Source organism: Lichenostomus cassidix, chromosome 1, assembly GCF_008360975.1.
Source record: "Lichenostomus cassidix isolate B80296 chromosome 1, HeHo_3.0, whole genome shotgun sequence".
NCBI lineage: Eukaryota > Metazoa > Chordata > Aves > Passeriformes > Meliphagidae > Lichenostomus > Lichenostomus cassidix.
The window spans coordinates 113,672,251-113,684,944 of NC_139479.1; the positions used below are offsets into that span (position 1 = coordinate 113,672,251).

A 12,694-nucleotide genomic window follows, 5' to 3' on the forward strand; every position below is an offset into this window, starting at 1 on the left:
CAGCTCACTCGGTGTTTATACTCACGGAGCTTCTCTTGGGGAAGGAGAGGCCCTAAAGCCTGAGAGGTACAGGAGAGATGCAGAGCCTGGCAGAGCCCCTGTGTGAACACAGGCCACTGTCACCACCAATGGGCTCCCACCATCCCATGCCTGCAGTGGCACATGGGTACTTAGCTGCCACACAAGTGTGCCATGGACACACTTCTCCAGGGAAGCCACCCAGGGCAGTGCCAGCATGGTTTGAACCCCAGCGCTGTGCCGTGGACTACACAGGTGCCATCACCGAGCACATCAGCAACCACCACATGAAACCTCTGCAAAACAGCAGGGCCACTTCCTCACACTTTATGTGAACGATACTGAACTTCACAGTAGCTTTTGTTCCGACTCCAGGCCCCTGGTTTCGCCACCCCACAGAACACACTGCACGTGCCCACCTGGGCACACCCCTGCCCACTTCCTGCGTACCTTTCAGGGATACCCAGTAGTGCTTCCACTTCCTGCGCGTGGCCGACTCCACCTTCTTGTTCTTCTTGTGCACCAGGAAGTTTTTGACGGCCAGGGCGCCGGCCTTGCGCACGGTGCCCTGCGCGGCCGTCAGCAGGATGTCGGACTGGCCGGGGGAGCTGAGGGTGCCGCTGCTCTGCTCGTCGCTCAGCGCCGAGCCGGCCTCCTCCAGCTGCTCGCTGGTGGTGCTCATCTCCAGCTCGCGGCGGAAGTTCTCGTAGACGCCCTGGCGCAGCCCGTCGCCCGCCGAGCTGCTGCCGCTGTCGCTGCCGATGAAGGCGCGGCTGGCGGGCGGCGAGTAGCTGGCCGTGGTGGCGTTGGAGCGCCGCGACAGCAGCTCCGTGTCGGTGGCTGCGCCCTCGATGCCGCTGTCGGTGAACTCGCTGCCCTCGCCCGCATTGACGTCCTGGGTGAGAGGGAGACACACAGTGAGGGGAGAGCCTGGCCAAGACCCCGAAGACCCAGGTGGCACCACATTTCTTCACACCTCCGTTTTTTCTAGCACTGCAAATCCCTCATGTCTTTTCCTCCCGAAGACAAGCAACCGGAGGAAAAGGTGGGGTAGATGACAAACAGGCATCGCAGCATCCTCAGTGAAGAGCTCTCCACCTTGGAGAGAAGGGTGAAGTTGTCCCATGGATTTCCCTACAGCTTCATGGGGACAGATTCATTTTCAACATTTTCTATCTCCCAGCCCCAGGACTGTACTTTCTTGACTGCTGCAGGAGTCCCTGTGGCTCCATAATTTGCCTTTGGGGCATCTGAGGTAAGATTGCTTCCTTCTGGAGACAAACAGCTGGAGGAAAGGGTGGGGTAGAGGCAGAGCTTCGAGCACAGGTTAGGGAACACCAGTCACACATGCTCCACTCCGGGTGGTACCTCTACAGCCTTGGCAATTTGGAATATAAGATGCAGCATCATCTGTTTACATTGAGCCAAGTTAACAGTGCTAAAGGTTTTGCAAAAGGAGAACATATGGTAGTAAAAACTGGCAGCGTTGAGAAAAGCAGCGCCCAACCTACGCGTTTTGAGGAGAAAACATTGATATTGTGCATTCACACCTACAGCTGAAGATACATTTCAGACACCCCAAGGCCGACCTTTGAAAATTATGTAACCAAAAAATGTTCTTATTTTTTTTTCCTCCTGACAGGTTAACGTGGTTGAGATTATTTCTGCGTTCATCACAAACTGTAATGACAGGCCATGTGATACTCCCCACAAATCCCACAGACCCTTCCTGGGCCCCAAGAACTTGCAGTGGAAGCATCAGAAGAGACAAGAATATGGTCAATTTGAGCAAGGCAGGAGAAAAGACCACTGAACTGGGGTTTTGAAGGATGTGATGCAGCCTGCCCCCTGCTACAGGGTTAATCCCTCCAGGGGGATATACACACCACCACCTTGGTATTTACAGGCATCTGTAGCAGATTTTTGAGGACAAACAAAGGCCAAACCCTGTAAATGGAAACAAACATTTTAGGTACTCGAGAGAAGAGGGATCCAGGGAAGAAGATGCAAAGAAGTGAGAAATATGGCCAAAACAACAGGAATTTCAGCCTCTATCTCTCCTGCAAGAGCAGCTGGTGCTTGAATCAAAAGGTTAAAAAAAAAAAGGAGTCTCTGAGAAGAGGTAGCAGAATGGAGTATTTATTTTGAGAGAAAACAAGCTTCCAGATGTTGGTTGAAGCACCAGTTTTCTTTGTATCCAAGAGCAGCTCTGCAGAAACAAAGAAACCCTCCATCAGCTCTGTTTGAAATCATCCTCCTGTGGAGCAAGGGCTGGCTGAGGAGAGCTTAGGGGCAGGGGAAGGGTTGACTAACTTTTAAGGCATTAATTTGCAATGGATGGGCCCGTTCTCTATAAACACCGCTTCCCAAGGGAGACTTGGAGTCCAGCTGGAAGAATAAGCACTTCCTTCCCTGCTCAGTGAGCACAGCTATGCTGGTCCATCTGGTTATTTAATGCAGCACACAGTGACAGACAGGCTGCTCTGGCCAGGCCAATATTGCTCTGCTGCTCCCTGTGTGAATGAGCTGAGCAGGGTTTCCTGTAAGCACAACCCTGTATCCACCCAGAGCAGCTCTCACAGCCTCACGTGGGTCCTGCTGTTCCGATACACTTGTTTTTGGAAGCCAACTACCTTCTCATTCCGTGCAAAGGAGGAGTATCTGGCATGGGGAAGCGGTGCTGCTCGGAGACCCATGTTTACAAACACTGCCACAAGCAAGGCTCTGCACTTTGCCATGAAAAACTGGATGGTGCAGCTTGCTCTGCCAGCACTGCCTCCACGTGAGCACTGTGCCAGGGATGCTCCAGGCTCACACTGCCCTCTGCCAACACAGCTACAGTGACCTACAGGCAGCACTGAACCGAGCCCCTGCCACCACTGGGATCATCATTCCCAAGGAATTGCTGCTTCCTGGGCACTTCTTCCTCCCTAACTTTACACTGACAGTGAATAGGTTTAGATTGATTTTTGGGAATAAATTTTTCCCTGTGAGGGTGGGACAGCCCTGGCACAGGTTTCCCAGGAAAGCTGTGGCTGCCCCATCCCTGGAAGTGTGCAAAGCCAGGCTGGATGTGACTTGGAGGTACCTGGAACAGTGGAAGGTGTCCCTGCCCAGAGCAGGGGGTGAACAGGAATGGAATAAGTTTTAACTAGTCCCTTCCACCTAAACCATTCTGTGATTCCATGATTCTGTGCTCTACAAAAAGGACAGAGTTAATTCCAAAATCTTAGCTGATGTAATTTTTTTGGAAGCATATCTCATGCTCCAGTTAAAATGAGCTGATTTAAGAAAACAAAGAACTACTAAAACAGACCACCAACTTGAGGGAGATAGGATTTGTAATCTTGCCAGCTAGTGTGTGGATCAAATTTTCTTGGTGCTGATTAGCACATGGAGTATTTTTCCAAAAACTGAAGCTGCCCCAGAGCTGCAATGCAAAGGCTCTCAAGGTCCTCCATGTCCAGTGTGCCACAGCCTTCTCAGGTGACCTTGGTGAGACACTGCATTAATTACCTCAGTTTCCCTGCCAATAAATTGGGCTTACACTCTGTAACCAATATATGAGCATATCAGTTTGTAAAAAAAAAATTTATAAAAAACCCTCAAAGATGGAGAACTCAGAGTAAATATATGTGTTATACTTGCTCATGAAGTTAAACTGTAGCACATTTTGCAAAGACCTCTATAATCTTTACCACAATGCAAGTGATAGGCCGGACTGGTCAAAAGATCTTTTCAGCGTAATGTTACAGCCCTGCTCCTAATCTCCCTCTCCTCCCTGCACCCCCTTTTCCACTCTTAAATATCCCTTATCAAAGGCTTGTGGGCAACCCATTCAAGGCCTTTGGTAGGAGGAGGGTCTGAGCAGCCAGAGGTCAGAGCAGTTCCCAACCCGGAGCTGCAGAGTTATGAAACGCGGCATTGAGGGAGCCTCGAGTGCTCGCCAGGCTGGCCCATGAGAAGATCGCTGCTGGGGTTAGGAGGGCTCAGGGCATTCACTGCACAGGTGAAGAGGTCTCTGCTTCCCAGTTCCTGCTGCACTGTCAGCTCATTCCCATCCCAGGGCAGGGAAAGATCCCAGGCAGCTGCCGGCATGTGCTGCGGGAGCCTCGCGGTGCTGCGCTGAACACACTCAGCTGAGGGTTCTGCACAAAGCACAGAGGTTTCCTATTGTGATCCCACAGAAAGCTGCTGGGGCACAGGGGGAAAACAGTCCCAAGACAGGAACCAACTGTAGCAGGGTTTGATGAACACAGGGGGTTTATTGCTCTGACTGAAGGCTGCTCTGTGGAAAGCAGGGAGACAAGGGAAACAGCAGCAGAGCTTCCACCAGGATCTGGGATCCCTGGCAGTGCTGAGGGCACAGAGGAGCAGCACCATTCCTTACTCTGCTGTGTCCTTGGAGGTGCCCAGAGGTTATGAAAGAAGGCTCAGCAGACAGTCCTGATGGGAAAGAGGAGGGAGAGGTGGAATGCCCAGTGTAAGAGAGGTTTGCTGTGGAATGAGGACTGGAGCAGGGCTGAATGGTGCCATTGTCACCAACAAGGCCACATGCCAGGGCAGCCCTAAGAGCATCCCAGTGAAATGAAGTGGAATGAGTTATCACAGCCCCATCAAGTGCAGAGAACCATTTAACTGATGAACCAACTGGGTAAAGTGCTAGTGGAAGCATTAGCAACCCACTTAAATAGAGGGTTTTTTCTTCACATGAACACTGGGTTTCAGGCAAAACAAGGCAGTGGGGAATAAAACTGTAATGCAACAGCTACATTAGGCTAATGTACCTGCTGCTGCAGCTTTTGAATACTCACATGATACCCATACCTCTGTATGTCTGCTGCAACCACATTTGTTAGATAATTTTTGCTAAATTTAAAAGATAAACAGATAAAACCCCTTTTGCTTTAGGAAAAATGTCTATATTCAGCTAGCAAAAATCAGGGGAGGAGTTTTGGGACAGGTTCCAGTGTCCCCATGTTGAACATACCTGGTACTGGCCTCTGCTAGAAGAGACCACAGGATGGGACAAGCCTTGCCCAACTCTCCAGCTCATGCCTGGGCACACTCAGAGTGCCTGCAATAGCTGCACGTCCCAAATTTCCCCCCATCAGCCCTGCCACAGACACTGTGACAGGCCTTGGTGACTCACTTTCTCCTGCCCCACTGACAGCACTGATTCATGGGCACTTGGGGGCTGATTTAGTAGGAAAAATCTTACTTCTCTAATATAAATAGTTCCTCATGTGGTTAAAACTTCTTTCTAAATGAACCATTAGATTAAAAGTACAGCTGAGTGGGGGTTTTCCTTGGAAGGGGCTCCCTCCAAGCCAATGCAGATCCTTTGTTCCCTGTCCTGTTGAGCAACAGAGCGATCAGATGCTCACACTCAGCAAGAGTGATTGCACACAACCTGTCTGGCTGCTCCTGAGGCAAGCACCACAGAATACATTGCAAATGGGTGAGCAGCCTGATGGTTTGCATGCTTTTATCTGACTGGTGTCCCTTTGAAGCTCCTACTTGGAAAAAGATTGGCCTGATAAGAGTTTTTCCTTTCTTTTCAGTCCTGATTCTACCATCATTTGATGGTCAAGGTAAGGCTTGCTGCACTTCCAGATTGAATCCTTTCTCCACATTCACGTCCAAGAAGCAGAGATAAATCATAAATTGCAACTGAAACTTGACTGGGACAAATGGTTTGATTCCTGCTTCCATGCACTCACTGCACTGGTGCAGCAGTTCTTGAGATGTCTGAGAGAATCAATTTTTTTTTTTAATTAAATTTAGAAAAAAACAAAACAAACCCTTGCATGTGTTATTAAAGCTGCTCAGAGTGGTTTGATAAGCAAGCAGGTTTGGGTCATGGTTCTCTGAAATCAAATCTGCCCCTGAGAAAAAGGTACTAGCTCTGACCTCCAAATACTTCTCCTGGCAATAAACTCTAGTCTATGAAATGGTGAGTCACAGTCACAGGTGTCTGGGCAATAATCCCTGGGAAAGTCTTGAGGCATGGATTTCAGTGGATCTGGTCCCAGGATTTCTTTGTGAGCTGGTGGTGAACACTTGCAGTGTAATTTGGCACCCTGGAAGAACAGCCAGGAGATAGTGGGATGTGGAAAGATGTGCATCCACCATGCTCCTGTGGGACAGCAGGCAGCAAACAGCACTGTGCCAAGGGTCTGCCAACCTCACATCCTCTGCAGACAGCTCTGGCTCTTACCTCAGCATCACCCTCAGCTCCTTCACTCCGTGTTAAGCTGTCACCTCAGCTCTGGGCACAAAGGCTTGGGAGCATTTTTGGTTCACTGAGTCCCCAAACATTTTCCAGCCAATATGTGGGCCCTTCCAGAAAGATCATCCCTGTGCTTCCCCAAGGAACCTGGTTGTCTTACCTTAGATGCCCTAAAGGCAAATTATGGACACACAGGGACTCCTGCAGCAGTCAGGAAAGTACAGCCCTGGAGCTGAGAGATATAAAATGCTGAAAAGGAAATTGTCCCCACCAGCTCCTCCCTGGCTCTAGCACTGACTTTTGAGGGTTGCTAAAGTACGTAATTCCATGAAGGAGAATGCAGCCCTAATCCAGTAAAGCCTCTTGCAGTGTGGTCCCTACACACAGCTCCCGACACCTCCATGGATCTGGGGCAAATTCCCACTTTCCATCTGCTCAGTTCTCGGGTGCTGCAGTGTTTAATCCCTCTGTTCCCAAAGGATTCCCTGAGGACCCCCCAAATTTACCCTCCTTTCATCCCAGTCGACCACCCAGCTGAAGGAAGTTTCTAGAGAAGCTGAATTAACCATGAACTAATAAAAGCAGCTGAACTGTGCTCGAGTTAAACCAAGGGCAACGTGCCACCAAAACCCTCCCAGTTAAATTAAAACACAGGGTTGGGTTACTTTTTGTTTGCTGAAGCCAAGAAGAGGGAATTCTTCCTGCGAAATGCAATAGAGAGGGTAGAAATAGGGGACAGCTGCTAGAACAGCAGCCTGAAATCCAAACACATAATCAGGGAGGAGTTCACCTGAACAACACCCAACTGAAGGAAGCAGGGAAATGCCTGTCATCAGGGATGATAACCAGGCACAGCATCACATGCTGAAATACTCTGAAAAGGAACATTTCAATGGAGCACTTCACTGGAAAGGAGCACTCCTGCAAATTGCATCCATGTAAGTAAGCAGAGCCCAGCAAACAAGCAGCTGGGGCAACCTGTCCGTGATTTTTAAGTGCAAAATACTTGGAACTAAAACCATGCAGCATGTATAGCTTTACAGAGAATACAACTATTGCCAATGTTGTTATATACACTTCAGAGGTATAAATGACAAAGTCCTACTGCTTAAAAAAACATGCCTGAATGGAGCTAGATCAAATATCAGGACTGGTGATTTGCTTTCCCTTGGCCTCCAGCCGAGAGCTGAGGAAGAAAAACAAATTAAGATCTTTGAAAGAGGTATCAAAATATTTGCCAGTGAAGACCAAAACACCAATTTTCACATGCTCCTTTCCCTCACAACATTGGGGCAGAGTTGTGTGCTCTGAAGGGAGTGACTGCTCTTTGCTTTGAAATACCCCGACTAGGAAATACCTGATCTAATCTCCTCCATCTGGGTGACAGGGCAGGAAAGACCTTTGAGTGTGGGTCTGAAGCCTTCCTCAATGAATCCACTTCCAGTCAGCTAGGCTGTAAACAGCTCATTTGGTCTAGACATTCAATGGGTCTGGACATTCCGAGCTGCCACACCAGGACCCAAGATGTGGATTCCCAAGCGGTTTACCCTGATGCAAGCCTGGGCTGCCACAAAAATGAGTTGTTTCCACTTCCCCCAGCCCATTCCCACCCTTTCCTCCCCCTCCTGGCCCTGTGGCTGGGGGCTGAAGGCAGAAATGTTTGGATTATGAGGGTGGTTTGCCTGGAGGCTCAGCAGGGTGACCAGCTGACCACTGCTCCTCAGTGGGATCCAGCCCCACAAGCCAAACGGCCCTATTCCCAGCTTTTGGGCAATGGGGGCATGGCTCAGGCTACATCCAGGACCTTGGGAACAACCTCTGTCTGAAAGGGACTGGCATCAGTGAGCCCCACACTGCAGCTGCAAACCAGTAACACCCTGCTTCTACCTACTCACTAACCTGTGTGCCAGCAATTATGAAATGCTGCCAACTCTCTCTTTATTTCTTCCCTTCATTCCATCTGAAGTCAAACAGCTCAGATTAAAGGTCCGTGTCAATCTGATTTGGAATCACACTTAGGTTGGAAATAGCCATGTTTTCCAGACTACAGGCAGAATTCCTTTAAAGAAGCAGAGCTCCAGCTGCTGAAGATGCTCTGCCTGGAAAAGCCATGGCCAAGGAGGGCTGGAAGAGAAGGCTGGGAGGCCACAAGTGCTCTGCAGAGAATGAACAGGATGCAGTGGAAGCCAGAAGCAGAAAAATATTTCAGAAAAGAGAATCTTGGGACAGGTCAACCCAAGAGCTTTGGAAGCATTCCTTGCACAGGAAGACTCCAATATCTAATCTTCTGGTTTTGGGAAGAATGCCCTGAAGGGAAGTTCACCCCATACTCTCTCCCTTTGTTTTCCTGAGCAGTTGGTATTTGGGGAGCAAGATACTGGGCTGGATGGTGCTTGCATGGGACTGACCCAGTGTGGTCCTTTTCCATTTTGAGGTTTTATGCTCTATGCCACAAAATTATTTTGTGAAGAAGTTTTGCACAACTTAAAACCAAGTATCAGCTCTCTGGAGTTTAGCCATCCTACAGAACATAATGGAACACTATAACCAGTTACAAAATTCCCTGAGATAGTAAAAAAAATCAACTGGAAAGTTTGTCTAATTTTAGACTGGTTTCTCTGTACATCCTGATCTAATTCCCACAAACCCCCTTGGTTTCATCTCTTGCATATTCTGCAAAATTTTTTATGTAGGGTTTTTTTTTTTAAGGTTTGAGATCCCAGATTCCTGCAGGCTACCTAGAGAGGCCTAAAAATAGTAATAAACATGAAAATTGGACAAAAGGGGATTTAACACACCAAGGACATGGCCTGGGGCTGGCGCTGAAGCTGGTGCAGCTTCCAAGTGAGCTGGGCAGGAAGTTTGTTCCTCTCCTCCAATCAGCTTCATAAAGAATACGGAATAAGGAGGTGGCAAGACAGGCTTGGGAGGGGCACAAAACTGTATCTCAAGGTTTTAATCCCTTAATTCACAGAATCACAGAAGGGTTTGGGTTGGAAGGAACCTTAAAGATCATCCAGTTCCGAATCCCTGCCCTGCCAGGGACATGTCCCACTATCCCAGGTTGCTCCAAGCTCTGTCCAACCTGGCCTTGGACACTTCCAGGGATCCAGGGGCAGCCACAGCTTCTCTGGCAAATTCCCTTCCTCAAACTTCAGTTAGGGCTCATAACAGCAGGGGAACATGGGGTACATTTGTCCCTGAACACACACCAGGAGAAGGAGGAGGAGGAGGAGGGAGTCTCCTGCAGGCAGATGTTTAGCTGCCACAGGACACAACAGGACCACTAAACAAAATCTGGATCCCGCAGAACAGGCTGTAGGATCCTGGGGATCTCCCAACCCACAGTCAGAACAGGCTGTATCCAGCCAGTGCTTTCTCCCTTCGAGGAAGAATGGGTGCAAATGTCAGCCAATTAAGCCCTTTCCACCTACACCACATCAGCTCCAAAAGTCAAACACGATCCCAGCAGAGCTCTCCGGGAAGTCTCGCTCGGCAGAGCTGAACCCTTAATGGCACAATGTTGGGAAAAGCAGAACTGCTGCGTGGGTGCCCCAGAGCCACCCAGTGAGCGCTAATCCCTTCTGCACAGGGAATATAATTGCCTCTCCATGGAAAAAAATCCCTTCCATTAGTGGAAAGTGACTCCCACCGCTCCATTTAAGGTTTAAATTTGGACATGGAGAGATTGCCTTCTCTGTTTTTGGTTTGTTGGTGTTTTTCCCTTTAATGTAAACCACGTACTGCCAAACCCATGGATAAGGCATTAGAACAAAATATGTACAGCCAGGATTCTGGTACCTTCTTGCTGGGATGTGTTTTTCCTCAGCACAGCTCAGAGAGTACAGCCAGTGACAACTTGCAGTAAATTTAATTTATAGAAACCATGATGATGTTCATGCATGCAGCTGAGCGTGCATGGAACAATGTTTGGATTCAGGAACCAAACACCAGGGCACAAGGCCATCACTGTGGTGTCAGACTCACCCTTTTGGCAGTGACCTCATTAGGAACTAAACTAGTCAAGGTCACCTACAAGTGACCATCGGGCCCTTCCAGCACTTCTAGCACCAGGGTAGCTGAGAATAAAAAACCAGGCACAGCTACAGCTTTTAAAAAAATGGAAAAAAACCCCAACCCACTGGCAAACATAACCCCAAATTCTTATGAGGATTGGCAAAAGGGATCTGGGCAGAAACCTCGCTCTTGGCTAGGAGAATCCATTAGGTGACTCTGCACTCTAACACCACAGAGCAATGACACGTCACTGGCCTGGAGGCCAAGAGGGAAAACCATGTCCAACACCACATTACACTTGGCCCTGGGTCATCTTTGTGTGATGCCCTCACAGCCCTAAGATGTAACAATTATTTTGCAGGATTGGAATGGGGGGAGGCAGTTCAAAAGGCTGGTCAAAACACAAATTTATAGCAGGAAGTGTTTTCCAGCATGAGGACACACATGGCAAGCTCTGGGGCAATGGGGTTATCAAGAGCATGAAGATAAAAGTGCTGAAAGATTGGGAGGGCAGAGGGAAACAAAACTGCCCAAGAGGTGCCCAAGTGCCACCTGGCACACGCCAGCACAGTGCCAAGGAGCACAGCAAGAGCAGTGCAGTGACACAGCCTCAGCTCCACTTCACACCAGCGGTGAGGAGGAAAGAGTAGTGAAGTGTGAGACACTGCTGGACTGTGCAGACAGACACAGATTGATGGCCTCCCTCCTCTCACCAAAGCCATCCAAAGCCACCCCATCAGGCTCACCCAGGCACTACTCCTTTCACTTGGTGTGCAAATTTGGCCTTCATTTCCGCCTTTTCAAACACATAATGACGGTCATTTCCCTAAGCTTGCTCAGCCTAGGCTGGGGCTGACATGACTTCATTTCTGACAACTATCTTATACTTACAGGATGCTGCTGGGATTAAAGACTTGGGAGGAGAAATTTTGACCTTTGCAAAGCTTTAATTTTGTTGAATTTATCCGTGGTAATAATCACTGCTGAGACTCCTCACAGCCGTCATCTCCAGTCTCAGGAGATACATCCAGTGAAACCAGCCCCACAAAATTATTTCCCTGGGTATGGCTGAGGCCTCACAAAATACTACTTAAATTCCAGACTTTCACTATGTGCCTCAGAGGAATCTTCTGAATGCCAGCATAGGCACTGAGAAAAAAAAAAAAACCACCTGGCTGTTCATCACTGACTCCATTCTCTTTTTCCTTAAATACACCTGAAAGCAGGCTGCAGGCAGCAGTTGCACCCAACAATCTTCAGGAAAGCTGTTAGGTCCAAGGCTGCCAAAACCGTTCTTTTTTTTTTTTTTTTTTTTTGCTTGTTGTGGTTGTTCTCTTGCTTTTTATCCTGCACTAGTGCACCAAAGGCTTTTCAGCTCCAAGAGCAAAGAGCTGATTTGGAAGTACAAAGCTGCTGTTGTAGGACGCTGCAGCATCTGTTTCAGCATGTCAGTTTTATATTTAGCAGCAGCCCATCTCCACAGATCAAGCACAGCCAGGAAGTCCCTGAGCAGCCCCATCCCAGCAGCTCCCATGGGCCAGTGCCAGAGGATGAGGGGGCACAGACTCCTGGAGCCCTGCACAGCCTGGAACCTGCCTGGTGTTTGCTGCCCAGCCTCCTGGACAACTGAGCCAACAGCTCAGCCAGCAGCTGGACATGCACTGGCCAGCCTCTGGCCCTGACCAGTATGCAGCTCTCCCCTTTTTCTGGGTCAGACACACACTGCACAGCATGCAGGACGAGCCAGGCAATGCCATCAGGGGAGCAGCCCTGCCCCATCCCTGCTCTGTGTCCCCAGGCCATGTTTCTGAGCCATTTCTAGAGAATTGTGCATGTAAAACATCAGGCAGCTGCACCTCTGCTCTCAGAAAGTCCAAATGAACTCAAATGGAGCACAGTCTGCCCATAACATGTGTGCCAGGCATGGTGAGGAGAGGAGGGCAGGGTTTGGAGCTTCTTTCTGCCCCTCTCTACACATCATCTGCCACTGAACTGCCAGCAGAACCACTGCCTGCAGCCTGAGGCAGGAACTCCATCAGGCAGGACAGGGAAAAGCAAGGCAGCATGTGGGAAAGCCCCGAGAGCAGCCATCAAATCACAGGCCTGGTGTCTGGAGAGCAGGAGGGGCACCTGACAGCAAAGATCCTCTAGACTCTGTGCTGTCCCTGGCCCAGAGATGCAGCCTCTTCTCAAACTGTGCACCATCGTTTCTCAGTTTACAGGAGGCCTGGCAGTGCCAGCACTGTTTCAGGGAGATGTTTTGCACAGACATGAACATCAGTTAATCAGAAGAGTGAAATTTCAGCCCAGGGAGTGTTTAGTACAGAGGGGAAACACTGGCAGGTTTTTTTCTTTGCCTCCAGCCACGAGTGCAGACAGGGGAGGGTGACAAGGCAGGGAGGGCAAGGAGAGGGGACACAACTCTGC

General features: G+C 49.3%; 1 protein-coding gene across 8 annotated transcripts in view; it reads right to left on the reverse strand.

Moving 5' to 3' along the window:
• The window catches only part of TIAM1 (TIAM Rac1 associated GEF 1), a 150,018-nt gene that overhangs the window by 51,387 nt on the left and 85,937 nt on the right, over nt 1–12,694 (reverse strand). For all 8 annotated transcript variants that reach the window (XM_085077689.1, XM_085077674.1, XM_085077683.1 and 5 more), the window contains one exon: nt 469–913. In XM_085077689.1, coding sequence (XP_084933815.1) covers nt 469–913 — 445 coding nt within the window. The remainder of the gene's footprint in view (nt 1–468; nt 914–12,694) is intronic.